The sequence below is a fragment of the Chironomus tepperi genome, unplaced genomic scaffold (genome assembly GCF_022539635.2).
Source record: "Chironomus tepperi strain 1889 unplaced genomic scaffold, CSIRO-AGI_Ctep_v1 contig_255, whole genome shotgun sequence".
Taxonomy (NCBI): domain Eukaryota; kingdom Metazoa; phylum Arthropoda; class Insecta; order Diptera; family Chironomidae; genus Chironomus; species Chironomus tepperi.
In genome coordinates, this window is record NW_027226377.1 from 139,790 (window position 1) to 163,413 (window position 23,624).

General features: G+C 33.0%; 2 protein-coding genes across 2 annotated transcripts in view; both read left to right on the forward strand.

The window, feature by feature from the left end:
- The first annotated feature begins 10,153 nt into the window (after positions 1–10,153).
- arg (arginase) lies at positions 10,154–11,421 on the forward strand. The gene is made up of 2 exons (XM_070641698.1): positions 10,154–10,285; positions 10,351–11,421. The coding sequence occupies exons 1-2, from the start codon at positions 10,171–10,173 to the stop codon at positions 11,250–11,252; spliced, it is 1,017 nt and encodes a 338-aa protein (XP_070497799.1). The 5' UTR covers positions 10,154–10,170; the 3' UTR covers positions 11,253–11,421.
- Positions 11,422–16,557: 5,136 nt separating this feature from the next.
- Positions 16,558–23,624, forward strand: part of LOC139091571 (lachesin-like) — an 81,592-nt gene continuing 74,525 nt past the window's right edge. The window contains exon 1 of the mRNA XM_070641706.1: positions 16,558–16,770. The gene's annotated coding sequence lies outside the window, so the exon portion shown is untranslated. The remainder of the gene's footprint in view (positions 16,771–23,624) is intronic.

A 23,624-nucleotide genomic window follows, 5' to 3' on the forward strand; every position in this document is an offset into this window, starting at 1 on the left:
GATGTGGAGAGAAACAGGAGAGAAAAAGAAGGAATCACGTTTTAAGGCATAATTGTTTGCTTATCAAAATTAGATCTTGAGCACTTTTAATTAAAAAAAAGTCTTATTTGCATTATTTGGCATTGAGCTGGTTTCAATTCTTTACCGTCTTGTTCGGTATTGGAGAAAATTGATAAAATGCATGGGTTAAGTCAGGGGCAGAGTTTGAAATTGACTGGAATTTAATATCTAGTCCACTTCGAGCTCTATACCCTAACAGGCAATGAGTAAGCTTTTATGGTACAGGAATACCACTTATTTACTTACTTGCTTCGCTGGTCGTACAAATCAGTTGTGATATGTGACCTCCCACAGAAAGGCCACTACGGTACTTAAAAGCGGCCTCTTTGTCTGTTAGGGATACTCTATGTCTCCAGAAGATGGTTCAATCGCTGATTATCGAATGCCAATCTCCAATACCAAATGATTCTTGATACCCATCATTCTGCTGACGCCGATCCTGATAGAATTCATCATCATTCTCTATCAACAACTTCCTTATATAAATTTTTTGGTCATTTTCTTGAGCTCATTTTGACTAGAACAAGACAAGAGCTAGTGGAGCTCAAACTCTAGTCAACGGATTGTATTCAGATTTTTTTAAAAAATTATTATCTCTTTAGGTATTTAAGAATTTATCAGTATATAGGTCAAGATTTTCCTATAAAGATTATAGTCTAAATTGAAGAAAATTCTCGTCAAAAATGGAAGTTTCTCCCTGAAAATTTCTTTCATTATTAACTACACTGCTGCATCAAACCCTTGGAAAAGAGTCATTTATGATAAAAATTAGTTTTAAATACACCTCTGCAAAATGAAAAACTTTTTAAAAAGTTTAGTTCAAAATACTTTGTGTAAGTAAAAATTATTCTTTATTCAAACTTTACAATTGACATTTTTCAGCATCATGCATAATTTCTGGAAATATTTTTTTATCATGATTATAAAATTGTCATATTATTGAAGATCGTTTGACTACTATGTAAAAGTAGAAATAGGGCACTATTGCTGCATTTTCAAGAGGAAATTTCAGTACCATTTTTCTAGTCTAATATATTCTGGCAAGTATCACTAAAAGTGGTTAAAATTCTGTGTTAAGCAATCGGCAAGATGTTAGGCTCAAGATTGGTATGGTAAATCGAAGATCTGTTATAAAATGTTCAGATCATAGTAAACAAGTTTTGATAAATAAATGTAAAATCAGTTAACAAACTTAACTCTATGATACAACAAGTCTTCATTTTCAAGTTTGTGTTATTCCAGAAGTTTGGATACTTAATCTCCTTTATAAACGAGATCAAGTTGAAATCGGAGCTCAAGACAACATTGGATTAATGAGCGAGTCAAGAACATTAAGTGCAGTGGAAAAAATGAGCTAAAGCTATAAGATCATATAACGAAGGGAAGATTGATAGAACAGACCTGAAAGTATCACATTGCGCCAATTGAAGATCAAAACAAGAGTCTTCAATCAATTCGAAATCCAGGAGCTCTTTATTTGTTTATTAAAAATGGAACGGTTTTCAAATGAGGTACCATCTATCAAGCAAACAAGGATCATACTCATGAGTATTAGTGCGCAATTATGATCTAGAGTATAATTATGTTCACGCTCATTTAGGTAAGTATGCTTATTCTCTGTTTGAATCTGAGAGATGATATGGATCACATCTGATCAGTACAGGATGTAGAGTAAGTAAGAAAATAAACAAAAATTTACTTCATTAAAAACCGTATGAAGTCGGACAAAGAATATCTATCGACTGTCTTCTCCGTATAAATTCTTGTAAAACTTTTTATATACTGTAACTTATAAAATTGACAGAAGTGTCTGACTTTTAAGTGTAACAAGTTTCTACCTTGCACTTCTCATCCTTTTCCTCCAATACTTCCAATCCAATCGACACATTTAAAGCTCTTTAATTTCAACATTCATTTCCAAAACTTTTCTCACTCCTTTTTTTCTCAATCGTATTAAAGTCATTCAATTTGATATCAATATCAAGAAACTAGTCAGAATAGAGTCAAAACTTTTCAACACCTTTCAATATCAATGAAGCTAAATGATAAAGGAAATTTGAGATTGCATGACTGCACGAAATTCATATTTTTTTATTATTTCGTGTCACTCTTATGCACATTAATATCGCACCCTATAATGACATCATTTAACCGAACTATTGGATCGATTTCACATCATAATACTCTTATATTACTATCATATAATAAATTTAATTGCTAATAACTGCTGACACATTCTATAGCTTGGCTATTTTTTTTATGTATCAACCGGGTCTGAAATTTAATTTTTTTTGTGCTGCTGCTCACTCTACGTTCAGTCCTTGTACATTGAAAATTGTGTACACTCGTCGCAACAATAAACTGTTATGACATGAAAATATGTTTGAAATTGATTTTTATTTATTAAAAGGAATATTTTAGCATACAGCATCCGTGACATGTATGCTACCGTATATAACCATGCAGATGCACATGTGAAAATTAACCCAGTTATATTGCACTCAAATAGCCTATGGACGCTTTGTCCATTAAAAGCTTATCGTTGACGTAAAATTCATACCTTTTTTAATTTGCCTTTAATTAAGCTCTCAAATGACGTGCATTAATGCATAAAAGAGAGATTCGCTTTTTTTTGTTCAACTGAAAAAATTACAATTTTTTACTGCATTTACTGCTTAAAATAACCTTTTTAATTTGTGATTCATAAAGGGTAATATTTAAACCACATTATCGTTATATTTTGCAATCATCAATTTGTAGCATATTGTAACGATAAACTGCTTAATTTGTCTTCTGTTCTTAAATTAAGGAGGAGATCAATTAACGAGGTTAAGAGGACTTTTCAATCAACAAAATTCATCGAAATTCAAAATTTTGACATATATTTCTTACCTTCATGCTTAATTTCCTGAGCAACCTTGAATATCAAAATTCAGCTAATTGGTCATGAATCCATAACCAAGCCGACATGACTCTAACTTAGCGGATTTAACCCGAGTCCAGCACCATCTCAGATTTTCCCTGCTCTAGTGTCAGCTTCTTCGTATATACCTGCACCTACTCTTACCCACGGTAAACACTTACAGCAACCCTTGCCTCTCCTAAGATATACCCTATGGTATGCGCTAAATTTAAGTGTAATGGCAGATGTATTTTGAGAAACCGGCCAATGGTGAAGTCTTGTGCTATTCTAGAACATGAATGAAGAAAGTTCCTCACGAGCCCTACGCCTTTTATTAACGCTAAATGGAAACCACACGAAGACGGCCTAGATGGATATTTCTTTATTCGTGTAGCTCAGGTTTGCTGACATTTCAGATCAATTGGGACAAATGATCTTCCACAGATAACACTTGAAGCTAGTTCTACTCCAGGCAAGCTCTTGCCAATTTCAAATACAAAGTCCAGATGTTATTTGATGGTTATGTACGAATAAGCTGCTCTGGGGCCGTTCGCTAATTATGTAATAAGTATGCTTATTGAAATCTCATTCCCAGAAGATTTTCGAGACTCGGGAAGGGACTTTCTCGGAATTTTCTGGTCCTGACATCAAGAAAGCATATTAAGTAGGTAGTAGTAATTTTTTTGGATTCTTTTAATAAAATGTCTTAAATGGAGAGGAATGGTGGACAAAAATTTTCATTTTGTTACGTTACGTAACATATAAATGACCCGCATGTAACTGTCCTATCTAATATGTTTCTAAATAACCACTTTGATCTTTTATGAATGAAAATCTTAATTAAATTTTGTTTAATGCTGACAGTCTCCTGAAGGTTCATCAATTTAGGTAATTTTAAACTAATGAGAAATAAAATTGAGTACTCAGAACAATTAATGGATGTAAAATAGACATTCGCTTAATACGCAAACTCATATAATATTTCATGAATTAGCTAGCTTATGATTATTATTTTCATTTAATTCCTCCAAGAAAATTTTTTAATCAAAATCTATATTATTAAACCTAAATTAATTCATATTGACATTTATACCAACATAATTATCAACAAGCAATGCTAATGAATTTTTAAATAGCTTCTACATGAATAAATCGATATAAATCAATAGCAGCATAATTAAGTTAGATTCATATTGAGCGATTATTGGTAAATTACGAGGAAATTTTAATAATTAAAATAGTAGCTTTTTACTTGAATATTCATTAGATTGTCATTTGTTATCGTTTGATATTTTACTTGTAGTATGTAATACACGAGTTTTGTAAAATATAACGCAAGATTTTGGCTGCGAAAATAACTATAAAATTCAATTTCAATTAATAGTAAATCAACAAAGATAAAAAGTCAATATATTTACATTAGAAAACGGTTTGGCTTTTTGGGGGGTGGGTTAGAAAATTTGTAGAACATGAGGGTGTTTGCAGAGGGGAGGTTATAGGCAATTAAACTCCCCTCTGGAAATGACTTTGTGTTTAATATATTTACAGCATTTCAATAGTTTTTATGGATTTATTATGTGATACTCAATATTGCAAATCTTAAAATTTTGGAGATATTTCCGAAAAACTGAAGTGGATAATGCACTGTAGTTTAACATGCCTATTGACTTTGGGGCTAAATTTGTCACGATTTGTTATGGAGGGGGAGTCAAAAAGTCGATTATTAGCGTTGCATCATAAGTGGACGGTCCCTTAGAGCAACTACTAATTCAAAATATAATATTTTTGATGTTATCAAGAGATATATCCTTACAAGAACTCAACTATTTCAGATTTTACGAATGCGATGTCTGAGCAGAATGGAATCTGGTGTATCAAGCCCGAATGACACAAATGTAAAAGGCTTCGCTACAGAGCTTTTAAGACTCTAATAAAGTTCTTTTATTTACGCCAAATTGAAGTCGCTTCCATGTTGCATTCGCATAATGCTGCCAAATATAGACGTGGCGGAGCCCTTTTCATTTATATTGCTGGGGAGTCAATAAAAAGGTAAATTTGTCAAATCGAGAATATGGCCTCTAAGGCCGAGTTAGGCAACAGACCGGATCACTCTTTTAATAGTACGCGGGTTCAATTACCAACATAGTCTGATCTGTCAAATATTATATAGAATGTTGACACCATGACAAGAATTTACACTGCACTCCATTCAAAATCCGAGTCGACTTCGAGCTCTGATCAACCCTACCCACATAACCAAAATATTCCATACATATTCCGTTGACATTGATGGAAGATCTATGTACTATCCTAAAATAGTACATATTTGTATTACTTATGTATAACATAAATGGATCGTCCATGTATAGTCCAAATATATTACATATGTGTATTATTGAATTTTTTTTGTGTCCGGTCAGACAATTAAGAGCAATTTTGCAATTTTTTCAACTTTCAGTTATTTGTTTACATAAAAATTTACAAAATTAATTAAAATATATTTTTAGTATTTTAAAAGTGGAATTTGGATATTGTTTCCTATGTGATTATTGAAGCAGAAGACTATCAAGGGTAAGTATTAGACTTATTTTAAATGCCAAAAACCCGATTTTTGAAGTGTTAAGAATAATGGTAAATTATATTAATTTTGCTGTTCTGTTTTCTTGTCGTTTTTCAGTCTTATAATAACACTTTTTAATCTAACTTAATTTTCAGGAAATATAATTATTTTTTCATGTTTTTTTTAAGTATTAATTTCACAAAAATTTTTTTTATCTCTTTTTAGTGCATTATTGTGAGCTTATTAAATTATTTTTAAAATTAAAATTGTAATATGTACATCAAATAAAGTTTAAACGTCGCAATTTTTATTAATTAACAAAAAAAGCAATTTTAATTCTTCCATGTTGAACCATACAAAAGTATTACGTAAGTGTAATACATAAGTAATACTATTTGTATTACATAAGTAGTACATTAATGTATTACATGAAGGGAACGTTAATGTAATACATGAATGGAACATTAATGTATTACACGGATGGAACGTTAACGTTCCCTTTATGTAATACATTAACGTTCCATTAAATCATCCCAAAAATCATACCTACTGAACGACAATAACGTCCTTAGGACGGTCCATGTACTATCCATAAGTATCGTACATGGAAGGTTTTTAAGTATTACATTGATCTTCCATTTGGGTCATTTTGGCTATGTGGGTAGCGACACAAATGAGTAGAATCCGATACTGCTTTGCCATCCTATGAATGTTTAGTTTTAAATAAATTTCAGTCAAATAAATACGACATTTTTCCAAAAGTTCACCTACAAAAGCACTTGATAAACGATAAAAGACAACTTAATATTCAATGAATATACAAAAAAATTCTTTGAAATTCGATCGATTTTATTCAATTCATTGCAATTTGTCTTCATGACGAAGTTAAAAGAGAGATATAAAAGTAAGGATCAATGGAGGTGTATGACGTGTGTATATATCATGTTACATTTTAATTGTTTATTCTTCAAACATATATTTGATATGAATATGATTTAAATAACGAAAAAAAAGCGAGTATATACGAATGATTGAATTCATTCCTCCTTTTATTCAATCCTACATTCATCAATTTCACATACATATACTTATACATACAATCATATTTCCTTTTTTTTCATTTTATATTCTTGAAAGGTTCATGAAAATGACATAAGAGCACTTTTATTGAATGGATGCGAAAGGAGCCGCTTTAATTCAAATGAAATTGAAATATTTGCAAATATTTGCTTCAAAGATTTTTTTTTTGCTGCTTATCTCTTGTCTCATATGTGAGTTTCAACTCTGTTTATTCAGTCTTTGTATGATAAATTTAAATTTTTATTTCTTTTATGTACTTTTTTTTATTTTATTCGTAGAAACACTTGAAATTCTTTTTCATTTGTTTATATTTGAGAGAATAATAAGAAAACTCGCGCACAAATTTTTGCTACATGTAAGGCTCGTGTTGAACAATTTGCCTACCCCACCCTCCAACCCCTCACCCATCAAACATTAATTTTTAATTACTTTACGTAACGAGTATTAATAGATTCTTAAAAAATCAACTTAGCTGATGATCCGAGCAGCACAATGTATTTTTTAGGGGGTCGTTAAGTCTCCGAATTGACAGAAAGACGTGACATGATTTTGATTATACTAATGATTTGAGCTATTTTTCCGACTCTACAGTTGTATACCAATGTGCATATCAATGCATCAATTTGTGTGTTGAATACACAAACCTGATTAGTTTCGACTAAACATGTAAAAGCACCCAGGCTGATTAGACGGTAGGATCTTACTTGTTAGGGTTTTCAATACCGGTATCAAAATGCATGTTACCTAGTATTGAATACCCAATTTGTGTTACTACTCAAACAGAGTTAGTTTGACTCAAAACAACGAAAAACCATCCGAATCCAACTAGATGGTCCTTGGGATCGAATCTGGGTCATTAGGGTCGGTTGGTCGATGCTCTAACCAATGCGTCGCTGTTGCTTTTTCGATGCTAATTATTAAAATCAAGTACTCACGTTACGACATTGACAAACGACGAAAGAAAACCCTGAGGACTGCCTTATGCTGTTTTCTTTGTACAGGTTAAGTTCGGAAAAGTCTGTTTTAAACCTCATGATCTGTGGAGCTGCCATTTGAAACGATATGCTATGCATAGATTTTTACTAGTCTTTAACGTACGTATGCCTTTAACATACATTGCTTGTCATCAGCGGTGTATTTAGCGATATCAGGGGATACCACGAGAAGGTTTACACTTGACATTTGGTCAACTTCAGAGTCAGACTTTGGCTTCCTCAATTCCTAAAGACTTCAAGACTGAATTACGACATAAAATGAAATTCACCGCATTGTGCTGTTCGGGACCTTGTAATAATATTTTTATGTAAATGAAATTTTTCCAGATTTCATTAATCATGTTAATTAAAAGTATCTTGGCAACACAATTGAACGATAATTGTATATATTTAAAAATCAAATTCAAATTTCAAATTTTTTCTTGATTTTTTTTTTCTTTGCCTTATTTTGATGGAAAACTTTCAAATCTTTCAAAAAATTTACAAGATAAATATTTGCTAGTTTGATAAAGTTGTTCAGTTTTAGTACAAAATCTTCAACATTTGCCTTTTTCTCGTCTACATTTTTCCTTTTCTGCCAGCATTTTAACTCGATTAATGTCAGCACGAAAGTCGAGTGTTTATGGAATTTATCTCGGATTAATAATATAAAAAAAATAAAAATTGTTTCGGTAAACCGTTTAAGAATTTTTTGCAAATCTTGATGATCAACAGGTGACCGACGAAGTGCAACAAGCTTCAAATTAAAATTAATCGGTAAATCCTTGTTTTAATTCCTTTAATCGTGTTTCGTTATGATTTTTCTTTTTGTATGCTTTTTGGATGAAAAGTTTCTCATTTTGTGAGTTTATTTTTTCGTTGGAACTGAATGGTAATTTACTTTACAAATTTAGATGCTTCATGCATCTAAATGTATTAAATGCTTCAGTTGGATTTCCAAGAAATTTGACAAATTGAAGAATAAATGCTTGAGATAATCATAAGAGATAAGATTTATTTTTAGTCACGTGATTAAATATGACGCACAGAAAATTGATGCCTGGAAATCTTCTTATCAATGTATGACTGATAATGTATTATGTATGATGTTAGCTGAAACGGAGAATGTAGATTATTTAACTTGAAATTGGTGAGTCACTTTGAGAAATTCACTCAATGATTCTTTATAATCGTGAGTCGAACCTTGCACCTCTAGATTGCCTCAATTGCTCAGGATTAATCTAAATAAATTGTTCATAAAAGTCTAGATCTGATTTCACTATATACTGTAGGTCTATTGAGCTCAGAGGAGTCGCCCACCCTTAATCGTCAAACAATTATTAGCCGCGACACCGTCCTATGCACAGCTTTGAATCTTTTTATAGTCAAGCATGCAGCGCATGACCTTTTTTAACCAGTTGTGTGTACAATAATCAATTAAAAACCTAATTCTAATCTTAGAAGCAGTGTTCATTTCAACTCTCGTTTTAATTATTCAGTGAGTGAACAGTACATACAGGTACGTTTCAGTAAAACCCATCACGTCGAATTTGCAACTTTCTTAAATCTTTCTTATTACTAAATTCATCATTTATGACTAAATATTCAGTTTTCAGCATATCTTGAGTTGACTAATTCTTGGTTACTGACTTCTTTGGCCGTACAGATCAATTTTGGTTCATGGTTTTTCTAAGATGTCAACTGAAACTGAACCAATCGTTGACTACCGCATGCCAATTTCCAATATGAAATGATTTTTGGTTCTTCTGTCATTAAACTATTATACTAAACTTAAGATGCCAAACAATCTAAAACTTCTTAAAAATCAGTAGGCTGATAATAGGATTCGAACTTGGGAATGCCAATTCAACACTAAATTCCATGAATCCACACCCGGCCAAGTGAGCTATTAAGGTCCTTTTGAATTCTGAATCATTTGGCATTTTTAAAAGTGCCTTCCAAATGACATTACTCACATCTGGCACTATAGATTGTCTCCATAGATGTCTCTATAACTTATCTCACAACATAATACACATTAGATTTTACAGCAATTCTTCTAAAACTTTAAAATTTCATTTAAAATTCCAATCATGTAAAAGAATCAATTTCATAAATGTTTAGGACTACCTTCATCATAGTAAATATTTAAGTTTACAACTGATGAACGTGTAGAAGAGTTAAAGATATTTTTTATGGAACGGGGAAACAATCTAGCTTTATGTAGCACAAATATTATTATAATATAAAATGTTTACATACATAGATTCCTTTTTTTGTTATTCTTATTATTATTTCATTCATCTTTAAAGAGAGAGAAATGTCTTATCTTTAAAAACAGTTGTAGCATGACTTAATATGATTTATAAATATTTTTGTGCCTTTAAACTCTCTCATATGATTTTTTCGTCAATAATAACATTGACCTTCGAATAGAAAGGCTATCTACATATGCAAACGTATCTGTAATTAGAATATATATGTCAACAATACTCTCAGTTCCTCCCCAAAGTTTGTTGAGATTAAAATTGAGCTGATTATACACAAAAAATGAACATTTTTGTATTTAGTGTTTGTCATTCATTCATTCAGAGATGTCGTGGTCTTTGAAAATATTCAATAAATTTCCAATAAATTTATCATCGAGTATTCATGCTCGAGCATTTAATTCCAAAGCTATAGGCATTCTTGGAGTTCCATTTGACAAAGGTTTGATTTATAATCTATTATTAACAACATTTTAAATTATTATCAATTATTTCATATCATTTTAGGTGCTGGAACACGTGGTACTGATAAAGGACCAAATGCTCTGAGAGAAGCTGGTCTAATTGATGAGATTAAGCACATTTCCTCAAATATTGATGTTAAGGATTATGGTGATGTTCATTATGAATTAATGAACACTAATGGAAGGAAAATTCATAATTTGAATGATTTGAGTGATGTTGCTGCATGCAATAAAGCCTTAGCTGATAAAGTTGAGAGCATTATTAAGGATAACAGAATGCCAATAACATTAGGTGGTTGTCATAGTATAGCAATTGGTTCAATTAGTGGCGTTTTAAGAACAACAACACCTGATAAATTATGTATTTTATGGGTTGATGCTCATCTTGATTTAAATACAAATACCACATCGCCGACCGGTAATATGCATGGTATGCCAGCAAGTTTACTTGTTAAAGAATTAAGATCAAATTGGCCCACAATACCCGAACTTGAATGGTGTAAGGCGGACTTGTCATTAAGGAATTTCTGTTGGATTGGTTTGAGATCAATTGATTATTATGAACGTATAATGATGGAACAATATGGCATTAAATATTTTGATATGCGTGACATTGATAGAATGGGAATTGATAAAGTGACTAATGCGGCATTAAAAGCTATAAATCCAAATGGTGATAGACAATTACATGTGAGTTTTGATATCGACTCATTGGATCCACTTTTTGCTAATGCAACAGGCACACCAGCTGGCGCCGGTTTGACCCTTCGTGAATGTCTATTTCTTATGGAAGAGGTACATCGAAGTGGAACCCTTTCATCAATGGATTTAGTTGAAGTAAATCCACTTGTCGGTGATACACGTGATGTTACAAATACACTCAACTCGGCAAAGGCAATTGTATGTGCGGCAATTGGAAGCAACCGAAGCGGAAATTCCACTTGAACTTGTTAAATTAACCTTAACTTGTTTTATTTAGTTATGCTTCCTTGTAACATGACTCTCTACATAATGTCGTTCCAATTCACTTCATAATAATTTGTATGCTTACGAAAGCTTGTACGTATAAAAAAAAAAGAAAAAAAAAATTAAATGAGATAAATGTTGTTGTAAATTTTAAACTGTTTTAAAGTGCCATTATGGCACCCATGGGTAAAATTTGATTCAATAATTTAGTTTTGTGTAAAAGTTGACATTACCATCATAAATTATATTAACTATTTAAGACGATGAAGAAAATGGAAGGGAAAATTTGTTCGCGCTGTTGAACAAAAATTACATTTTAACTTTCTTTTATTTCTGTAAATTTGGGGTATGTGCGGAAGTTATGGAATGATGAAAAATTGGGGTTTGTGGTCAAGCTTGATTGGCCTATGGTTAACCTTGGTCTTAGCTAATGCCTTGGTTTAAGCCTCAGTCTTGTTCTTAGCCTAAGCTTAGATATTACCCTAAACCTTGGCCATAGCCTAAGCCTCTTAAGCCCAAGCTAAGATCTTGGTATGAGCTCTGGTCTCAGTCTATACTTTGCTCTTGACCAAAAACTTGGTATTTAGTCTAAGCCTTGGTCTAGCTATTTCAATTCATGTCGAGCCTCTTACATTTGCCTATAAACCGACAAACTCAATTACCTTACCATCGCAACCATTGTGCATTTTTGGTACACAACTGATATAAAATAAGTACGGGACATATCCAGAATCCAAGGTATTGTCTCAATTATAGCTGATGTATACTCATTGAATCTTACCGATGCCGTACTGTGTTGCACCGTTCCGTGTCTCAGTTCTATTTTCATTCTGTACCGTATCGTGTCGCATCGTTCTGTTCTGTTCACGTGCCACACCGTTAAGACAAGATCAGTGATTACACCATTTTGTGCCATACCGTGACGCAACATTGATGTGCCGTAACGCGTCGCACTTACCGTGTCACACCGTTCTGTGTTTTACTGTTCTATGCCGTACCGTTTCGCACTGTTCAGTATTGTACCGTGTCGCACTGTTCTGTACCATACCTTGTTGCATCGTTCTGTTCTGTACCGTGACGCAACGTTCTGTGCCGTACTAGTGTCGCACTGGTCTGTGTCGCAACTAGGGTTTCTGAAAGCGGTTTTTCAAAAACCGCAAAACCGCGTTTTTTGACCCAAAATGCGGTTTTTTAAAAACCGCGGTTTCTGAAAGTAAAAACCGCGGTTTTAGAACTTTGTATGGAAAAATTTACTTAAATCCACAAAAAGTAAATTTTGAAGATAATTTTGCAAAAATAAGTTTCAATTTAATATTATATTGAAAGACTGGACTGAAATTATGCAAATTGGTAAAATCTAACTGTGAATTTCAACCGTTTGTACAAGAAATTATTTTTTAAACTATTTTATTCAACCAATTCGGAACAGTACCTTAATAAAATAGAGAAAAATGAAAGTTTTAATTCTTTTGTGCATAAAAATCAACCAATTTTTTCCAAAAATTTCACACATTTGTATGAAAATTGAAAACCGCAAAAAACCGCAAAACCGCGGTTTTTGAAATTTTGAAAACCGCAAAACCGCGGTTTTGAAAAAGTGCGTTTTTCAGAAACCCTAGTCGCAACGTTCTGTTGTACCGTGTCGCAACGTTCTGTGCCGCATCGTACCACAAACCAGAGAAATCACCCCCTGCTTTCAGCATTACGTAACCCACAAACTCTCCCCAAAAAAATGGTAATTTAAGTTCTCATGATGCCACTTGACGTGATGTATAATTTAAAGAATTTTATTCTTTATTTCCCAAATTTTTTTTCATACCTTGTTGCTATTGTTTCACATCACAATCTACCTCCATTAAACATATCTTCCGCTCTTTTTCCTTTTTTTGCTCCTTTCTTTCATTTCGTTTCTTTTGCTTTCGTTTTTTTACGGGTATGTATGCTTCAGATAGATATTTTAATATTTCTTCGTTAGCTCGTTATCAGATACTTTTTTTTTGCATAAACATCAGAAATTAATCTCTAAAGAGCATTTAGTAAATGCTTTGCTTCCATTTTTCTTGCGGTTTCGGTTTTCAATTTTTTTAATTTTCCCAAAAAGCACATATTTAGTAACCGCAGGATTTTTTATTGATAAGTTAAAGACGTATAGCTTTTGAATAAATTTTATATAAAGTATGCAGCACAAAAAACCTTCGATCGACTTAGTCACTTTGGGGGGCATTTCAGAGACATTTTTTTGAGATGGGTCTTGATGAAAATCTTAAAGTATCACTTTTCATTTTTCTCACAGTTTTTCCTTTCAGTTTACGTCGGTAATGGAAATGTAATTGCGCGCAATTTTTTTTTTAAGAATTTTGGCAACTGATCTTTAAGGAAAATATTTAGGCTGGAAAATATGACATGATTTCGTTATTGAATTTAATGTATTGAGTTCAGCCCACGTTTTGCGAGATTTTGTTTACTACGGTAGGTGGATTGAATGTTGTTTCGGCATGATTGTTGCTTTATTAAGCTTAATTTTGAAGTTTACAAAAGAAACAAAATATCGAGTTTTGACTGGAAATTGTTTAAATGATTTGGAAGTGTCCTGAAGGCTGTTATTGATCCATTATGCAGGCAATCATCCTGAATAGCACACGTGGATTAATGAATACAAAGTTCAGTTCTAGACGGGCGTAAAAGTGACTCTGACGTTCGATTTAAATAGGATTTCGACATCATGTACAGCATCGCGCAATGAATCCAAGTAGGTCTTGAGTGGGGTAGTTCTTTAATTAGCTTCGGGACTTAATAATTGCACACCGACCCAGCGACCAAGGGTTCGAAACTTGCCATGCCTAATTTTAAAAATTTACTATATTAAAACCATACTGTTTATGGAGGATCACAACCACACACTTTCAGGCCGCTCTGATCCTTACAGCATCCTTAAAGCTAAATGTAATTAACTAAGACCCCCGCAGAACCACTCTAACAAGTCTTCATACATTCATGCTGTATTTTTACTTACTCCTACTTACATAATTCCAAAAGTTCATTTCAACAACTCCATAACTTCCAACTTTTCACAAAAATTGCCAATAAATTGCTTTTTTTTCTGCTTGTTATGTCAATTTTTTATCAATTCCAAATAAAATACACGTGTAAAAACTTTACAAGATGTTTTCTTCCTTCAATTTATCATATTTTCTTTATTAAAATGTCTTTATATGGTCTCTCCCATCCATTTATAAATGCTTTGCTATTTTTTTTACTTCTCTTTTCCTTTTTATGACTTGTTGTGTCTCTACTTAAGTAGACTTGAGTCTACTTTTCCTTTCATTTACATTTTTTTTTCTCTTTCCTTTTGTGAGTTATTTAAAATTGTGAAAGAATAATATTTTTTTCTGAGAAAAGTTCTTTGGGGTTTGAATGTGTGTGATGTAATGCTGGTTGGGAATGTGTCTGTTTGAGGACCTCTTTCCTTAAAAGTGCAAAGACGTTGTTTTTCTAAAAAATATAATTTAGCATAAAAATATCGAATTTTTGACCCTTACAAGACATGGCATTCCGGGATTATGGTCAAATTTCTCCATTTTTGTTCGGTTACCGACAAGAGATGTCTCAAAGAATGACTGCAGAGTTGCAAAACAGGCAGGTGTTTGTTATGACAGTCAAAACCATACAATTTCTTGAAAATTTCTTACAAAACCATGCAAATTATCAAGAAATTGTATGATTTTGCCAGTCACAGGTGCCTGTTTTGCAACTCTGGAATGACATTAGTCATTTACGGTTTGCAATTGATGTCAAATGTCAATAAAGTTCATAAAAAATCAAAAATTTCAAAATTTGCTTCATATTCTTCGATTTAAATTTGGATAGTTTAAAATGTTGATTTCTGTCCCGAAAACTGCAAGATTCAATTATTCTATAAGCATACTTATACCTTAACAGGCTAAGAGATGACCATGATGGTCTTGTATGCAAGTACGCTCTTTGCTTGTTAGAAATGACAACACATTTACGTGCGCTCCAGTTAAGGAAGTAAGATGTAAGTAGGACAATATATTTAGTAACTTAAACAGGTCATCTGTACTTGCAGTGAAGATTTTTGCGTTCATTTACTTGTAACCAAAATGTTCCATATTCATTGCATTAACGGTCCTAAGGAATATCAATGTAGTATGTATCGAGGCCGACTAATCGTTGTCTGTTTCGCTTGGTGATGCTTTCGATTCTTTTGTGGATTCTGTTTTTGAGGCTGTCGATCTGACTCAGTTGCTGACCAAATGTCAAGTGTTTAACCTTCTCGCGGTTCTTCCTGTTTTTACTAAGAAAGTTGTGCTGGAAAATGTATTTTAAAGAATAGATTAAAAGATTATTCAAACTACTCGCCCTACAAACAGTCCAGGTTTACTGCCTGCAATACTCGAAACTAAACTGTTAACTGTAAACAAAGAAGATGTTTTGATTCCAATATTCTCACTTCATCCCCGAAAAGTAAATGTCAATTAATTGATCAAAAACTTCTCGCATCAAGCCGGCGTAATTATTTTATCATGTACTTCTCTTTACTTCCTTGAAAGTGGCGCACGAAAGCCCATTGCCGATGCGCGTAGCCGAATGTCTAAAAACAGCTCTATCCTTCGAAACCTTCTGCCAGTTCGGGATATTAAGGACACAAGCGTCCTTTTTAACACATCCAATCCAAGAATTCTTCGGTCTTCCTCGCGATAACTCTTTCATTGTGCTGAATTAAAACCGAATCCGGGATCCACTAAAATTCAAGTCAATATAGAGCCGGATTTTTGATCGATTAACCGATTTGTAATACAAAATGTCAGATGATTCAGTCCTCAAGTTACTAAACATCCAAACGATCCAACATCAACTTTAAATTAGACAAAGTTCACGCAAGTGAATCGAGATGAGTAAAATCAAGAGAACAAAATGGATTTTAATGATACTGCTGCTTAAAGTTTGAATCAATTCATTACAAGAATGAAGGGAGTAAAAAATAAAAAAATTGAAACATATTTTTTATACATCTTTTTCTTATGATAGAACGTGTACATGCTGAAGAAAAGTATTAAAGTTTTATATTCATATCCTTAACAAGTTCTCTCTCTGCTCTCACATTGGAATTGAAGAGAGTTCTCTCTGAAAGCTTCGCCTGCCAGCGATTGGAGGGGTGGAAATATTTTTAGTACAGGAATAATTCTCACAGTGCTGCCGTACAGCAGATGAGAAATAATTATGATTTTTTTTAGCATAGATTTGAGCATACAGTTACCGAACGTGGAACAAGTCGCGTGTGGAAAATTATTTTCCCTTCGCTCGAGACAAAAAAAAGCTCCTTCCGAAAAGTAAATCAGTGATTAAAAAAAAGTTTTTTTTGCCCATCACCGGATATAAAAAAAAAATAAATAAAAATTCCGAGAGTAGTGAATAGTTACAGACAATTGAGTTGTCGATGATAATTAAATATATGCTGGCAGTTCCAAATTTAATGGTTAGATTCCAATAATTTATTGTGATAAAAAAAATGAAAAAAAAAAACTTTTCTATTGTTTTTATTACATATTATTTGTGTCTGTGTCTTGTGAAATTGCTGTAAGTGAGAGAAAAAGAAAAGCACAAGAAAATTATGAGAAGAAAAGTTGTACAACATATCTTGATTGTCAGTGTCTCTGTTATATTATTTTTTTTTACATAACAAGTTTTTCTAATCAAAAAAATAAAAAAAATGAGAATAAGAATCCTTCAAGCAAACAAGGCTTAAATTCTCATCAGAGATAAAATGAGAATGATAAGCTAGTTTATGAACGCACAATGGAAAAAAACAGCTGAAAAAGAAGACGACATGATGAAGCTAAAGTGGAGGGAATAAGCGAACGCTATAAAAATTTTCAGCGGTTCCATAAAAAATCACAATTCAAATGATTCCACTTTTAATCTGGCTGCTCTCTTTTTTACTTTATGGATTTCATGTATCTTTTCTAATCTTGTCGCGCTGATGCCGCGTCGACGCTTACATTCCCGAGTGACACAAGTTTATCATGGCAGTTAAGTTGCTGTCATATGGGATTCTAGTGGGAATTTTGTTATTAATTGACATAAAGCGTTGAATTGTCAATTTTAATGCTAGTTACCATAAAGTGACCAATTGGCAGTTTTCATGTAAATTTATATAAAATTCCAAATTGGATTTTGTCATATTAATTGCTATAAAATTGTCACTTGGATGCTACATTGTGAGTTCAAGTGACTTGGTTGATGAGTCGAAGTTGTTCGGTGGGTGAGTTTAAGTGACTCGGTGGATAAGTCGAATTTGCTCGGTGGATGAGATTGTGACTTTTTGCGTTCTGCAGAACTTCTGTCGACGTAAAAAGTCACTCCCGGTGGATGAGTCGAAATGACTCAGTGGATGAGCAAAAATGGTTCAATGGATGAATCAAAATGGCTCGGTGGGTTAGACAAAGCGGTTTGGTAAAAGAGTCGAAGTAGCTCGGTTTTAGAATGGTTTAAGATTGCGGTACATAATTATTGCGATATCAACCCTGCGACCCTTCTGTTCGAGACCCGACAGGATAAATTTTTCACTTTTCTTTTTTTGAATCATATGAAGAGGTTACGCGGCTCACAGCCATCATTTCTTGGCTTGAAAGAGTAATGTCATTAAGGAAGTGTTTCAGATTCTATTAAATAGTAGGTCTGCTAAGTGCAGAGATCTAGCGCACCCTCATTTGTTAAACAATTACTACCCGAGTTGATAAAAGGATGCTATAACAAATTAATGGCAATTTAATGTCCAGTTGATGTCTGGTTCTATTTTTTTCCATTCGGATTATCCGCGAATTGCCACAGCGCAGCTCTGGATCTCAATGATCTTGAATAGTTAAAGGTTTTTTATTGGATGTTTTATGGATGCCATGAATAATCTGTGCCTATCGGGTTTGTGTGTATTAAAACGAGAAACAAATGGAAATAAAAACGAAAAAAAGAAGAACCAAAAAAAGAGAAAAAGTTGTCAAAAGAAGGAGGAAATAAAAACAAAATTTAGCAACCATAAAAATTTCACTAAGACCGTAGTAATAAAAATTCGGTTGAATGTTAATGTCTGTGAGAAATATGCAATGCCAACATTGGCATTAGCAATAGTAACAAAACAATAATGTTAGTCTGTTATCATATATATATAATTTTTTTTGTATTCGATCGTGCTATTCCAACCGTAAAGTACAATATTTAATATTCATTAAAATGCTCCTCCGGTTCTTATTTCTGACAGTATTTTCATTTCAACATTCGCTTATGTGTGAACGAAAAAATTTTCTCTCTTTTTTTTCTCATCTTTTACTTTTTTTTCAATTGTATTTTATTTCTTTTGCTTTCACTCCTTCCATATGCTGCATGCCAAATCCCCTTATTAAATATTAATGAGCAGATTTCTATGAAACGGAAAAAAAGAAAATCCAAAAAAAAAATAAAGAAATTTTTCCTCATACTCGGTGGGATTTTTTTTTGTTTTGTTTCTTAGTCGTGCAGTTTATGAAGGAATTTTTGTTTTTCTTTATCAACTGTTTGGGGGATTGTTTGGATGTTATGTTCGCGATATTGAGGAATGATTCTGATATCTGATTCTTCTAACTCCGAGTGATATAAATTAAGAAGTCTTCGCAATGGATCCTTCAAGTCTATTTTAAGAATATATTTTATTAATATACCCAAACTGCCGAATCTCCTTGTTTGGGTATCGCTCATCGCTAGATAACGTCAAGTAGCCCTAATGATACCTAGTGGTTGATTTCGACCATTTTTTACAAATTTTTATGCCAGAAAATCCAATTTGCCATTTTATGGTACCCGGAACTAAATGATAGTCAATTTCGCGGATTGCTAAATGAAAGCCATTTCCGTGAGAAGCCAAATGGCAGGTAAATGATGGCAGCTTCCATTTGGTGTTAAAAAATGTATCCCTGATGGGGACTTAACGGATTCGTGACAGTATCTTCTTCATTTTCATCGCTTGGAATTATTAATTTGAAATTTTCTTTGTTTTTCAAATTTATTTAATTACAACCTTGGAGAGAGCGTAGGTTGGTCTATTGCCGCATTCAATGACTGGATCAAATTCTGTCCAGCTACCAAATTGCAGCTGCTTTGGATTGTTGCTCGTAAAATTCTCAAACTGATGCTTGATTCTCAAATATTATAGATCCCGATACAAAAGCATTCAAAATTGAAAGAATAACTCAAAAATTAAGTCTAGGAATAATTAATATGTGGACTTATGTTCTTCACGTCCAGATTGAAAATGCTAAAATTTAATTGGATTATAAAATCAAATTAAGAATTTTGAAGCAAACTAATGTAACCAAAATGTACCATATGTATTATATTGACGTTCCTAAAGATATGAAGGCTGTCTATAGATAAAATTCATTAATCTCGGTCAATCATAAGGATGAAAAGAGGTTTAGCGGAGTCTTTAAAGTGCCGTGCAGAGCCTTCTTCATTTATGTCGCTCAGGAATTCACATTACTGTCTAACCGATCCCACAACAGTCTGTTCTCTTTTCATTCTAGCCTCTCCTAGATGAAAGTGATGGCAAAACAGAAATTTTTATATTTTATGAAAATCACTTTTTGTTAATATTTAAAAAAGAGCAAATGAAGAAGTAAAATAGCTTGAGGAACCAAAGCAATTACAAAACTAACTTTTGCTATGCCAGAAAAATATTTTTTTTATGGATGGAATATTAAAAAAAGAGTAATTTCATAACAAAAGACATTAAAACTACACTAAAAATAGAATTTTATTTAATTTTTAATTCCCTTTCTTTTTTTGCTTTTGCACAAACATAATTCCTCGGGTGTCGCTTCCAAAAAAGCTATTACTCACAAGTTTCGGCTCTTACAATTACTCTTAATGCTTCTGCTGCTGCTGCTGCTGTTCAAAAAAATATTTTTCTCTCAATTCTTTGAAAATTACATTTAAAAGTTCATTTGCTTGAATAGCCTTACGGGATGCTTTTAGGCGCATTTTTGGTGATTTATGAGGAATATGATTAGAGCATGTCTGGTTCTTTCCGACAATGAATTTCTAAAACATTTTTGTCAGATTATTGAACGTAATGTTTGATGTTTAAAATTGTTTAATGGATATAACTGCAGGCATTTTCATGTATTTTTCTTCTGTTACAGATACTGGATATATCTCATGACAATTTTACAATATGCTGTGTTGTTATAAAATTTCATTTCATGTCATTCATTTCAATACTTGAGAGCTGGATGATTATTGAAGAGTTTTTTTTTTCTGTTGCTTTGAGCATGTTTCTTAACAAGCTGACAAGTTTTTGAACTTTGCTTGTTAAAAAAATTAAGCTTTTGAGGTTTTTGTAGACTTTAAAAAACTCTTTTGGTTTATTTGGGAATTTTAATGATTTTTGTACAATCTTAGCCATTTCTTGTTAGGTTTAATCTTGAATTTTGGGATTTAAATGAGTTGGAATATGGAGATTCAAATTGTATGAGTTCCTTATGACCGGGTAGCACAGTGTTGTCCAAACTTTATTGTTTCTCAGCGCATCTTGGTGGCAAACCTCGACCGAAACCTGAATCACTAATGTTCCGCGGCACACAGTTAGAACAGCACTGAGGAAAAGATTTTGACACTTTAGTAGAAAATTGATTCATTTTATATGAAACCTACCCAAGTGGACAGGTTGCTATATGAATAATTGTATGTCTAATTTTAAAGATGATTAATGTCATCTAGGTGTGATTTACTTACTTACTTACTTCCTTTCCTTGTCGTTAGGAAAAGGAAGATAATTCCATCAATTAGTAAAGGGCGCACGAGGCATATAAATATTCACATGTTTCCTTTGCCGATGTAGAGAATGTCTGAAGACAGCTCTAACCTTCGAAATCTTCTGCCAGTTCGGGATATTGAGATTTCTGTTTGCTTGAAGTATATAGTGTGATTTAATCACGTCGGTACTTAAGCTGTTCAAATATCGGGTAGAAACTGAGACCATCGGGAGGCTAGAAATGACATTTATATTATTGAGCTTTTTCAACAGTGGCACATGTTTGAGGGATCAGGCTCCAGCGGGTAGGCCAACCTTCGCTTGGCACATGTTTGAGGGATCAAGCTCCAGTGGGTAGGCTGATCAGCTTCGCTTGGATTGATCCCCAAACTACAAACTTAGGGAAAGCGATCTATTTGCCTGTTAGGAATCCTGCAAATTAAAATCTATTGGAATCATCAAGTAATCATAAAAATTGTGACATTCATGCTGAAAATGCTAAAAAATCTCAAAACCTCTTACTAAGCTTTCTGTCTATTTAAAAAATTGAACAAAATTTCTCCGAAAAAATTCTTACCAAGTTCATTGACAGCATAAAGAAAATGAGTCAAAAGCTCTCAAAATTGAGAATTTGAAGGAATTCTTCTTTCTTCAATTTTGTTGCAGTCTTATAAAAGCTATAAAGAGTCACACTAAACAATTTAAGCAGTTAAAAAGCAGATCACACCAAAGCCAGACATCAACCCAAACTGACCATCAAACTACATTCCTCATCCAAAAAAGTGCGTGTAAAATAAAAAATCGAAAAATATTTGATTCCTTCCTACCAAAAAAGTTTTTTAAGTACTATTTCGACTCTCAATATTCAGATCAAGTGAACCCAATAAATACGATCTGATGCCTATGCCCGCCATCAGCCTATGAATGTGTGTATACGCAAAAAAGGCATAAATCAACATTTTTTTTTTATTTTTATACATATAGAATCTTTTATTCGAAATACAATCAGAGATAAAGGGAGTACAGAAAAAATATATAGAACGAATTTAAGCGATAGATGGATGGATAGACAGATATGGGAATAAATTTTTTTTTATATATGTACAGCAATAGAGATTAAAGCCTTGATTTTGGCATCGATTCGGCATGAAACAAAAATTATGATGTTTATCTATTGATTTTCATTCCATTTTCAATGCTGACGATTCTCCATGTGAGCTTGATTGCCAACCACACGCATATAAATTTTTCTTTATTTGTACAGATTTTTTTCTTTCCCCTCCCATTCCATCAGATGCTTTGCGAAGCGATTTTTCTTTTTTTTCCTATTAACACGCTGGAATCATAAAAAAAGGAAGGAAAAGAAGATAGAGAGAGAGAAAAATGAAATATATTTATAAGCGATTGTAAAGCTGATAGACAATTTTTCATTAAAACTCATTTCAATTTATCAAAAATGAATAATAAGAACATGGAATAGAGACGGTTGGGGTTGATTCAGAAAGGATGTCTATTTTTGGGTGTCACAAATAAACGGTCTAAATAAAAACAAAGGGCTTCATTACGGATGCGACGTCGGTTTATTAGTCCCAAATTTCTAGGATTCAGGCAATTCAGTCAAAAACCGCAGCTCTGCATTTCCATTAGTTCGTCCAACGCTGATGGCCTTCCAATTTAGTCTGCAAGCCTTCAGTTTTAGAGGAATTCTTCAAATTTCAATGCCATATGCACACCAAAGAACCTTCCATTTGGTATTAATCTCGAAGTCGATTCGGATTTTGTATGGAAAGCTTTACTCGCATCGCCTTGACTCCATATAAAATTTGAGTAAACTTCGAGCTTTGGCATTAATAAATTCTATCGGTGACGAAGCCGTAAAGAATCCTTTGCAAACCAAATTTTATTTGTTCGACTCGTGATGAGAAAGCCTTCATTAAGGACTCATTCATCAATTCCAATTAAAGTCAACTTCCGTGTGGCTTAGGGATGAGTACTTTGAATAAAATTCTTCAATTTGCCAGGACTTTTCGAGACAAAAATCATAAAACCCTCCTAAATATTTGCATTCAATACAAGATTCTTCACCCAAAATATTCTACTTCACCAATGGACGAAGCCCTTTCAGTTTGTGTTGCTCGGGACTGAAAATTTGATACTTAAATCCTTATCCTACTTGGTTACAGAATTTCTATTTTATATGATAATTTGGTTTCCTGAAGGCTTGATTTCATCAGATTCTCGAGATCGAAACCAAAATCTGAGAACGGGATGAAATCCACAACTGATTCATGGACTGAAACCGTGATGGAAATCGAAACCGAGACTGGTACTTATATCGAGTCCGAGACTGAATCCAGGAACGAGATTCGGTATCAACAACCCTTAATGATAATATACCTCAGTATTACATCCCCTCCTCCCCCATTAAAAGTCCGACATAATTTATGAACGACTCTAGTTGTAAGATATATAGGAAGAATTCAATATTATGAAGAAGAGAGAAATAATAAGAAAAATTATAGCAAATTGTGAAAAACAAACACGAAGCG

What these genes read in the sequence shown, in the direction of transcription:
- arg (XM_070641698.1), top strand. Translation starts at nt 10,171, where the DNA reads ATGTCGTGGTCTTTGAAAATATTCAATAAATTTCCAATAAATTTATCA. An exon ending in TGGAGTTCCATTTGACAAAG is followed by an intron (nt 10,286 to 10,350) that starts GTTTGATTTATA and finishes ATATCATTTTAG; the next exon opens with GTGCTGGAACACGTGGTACT.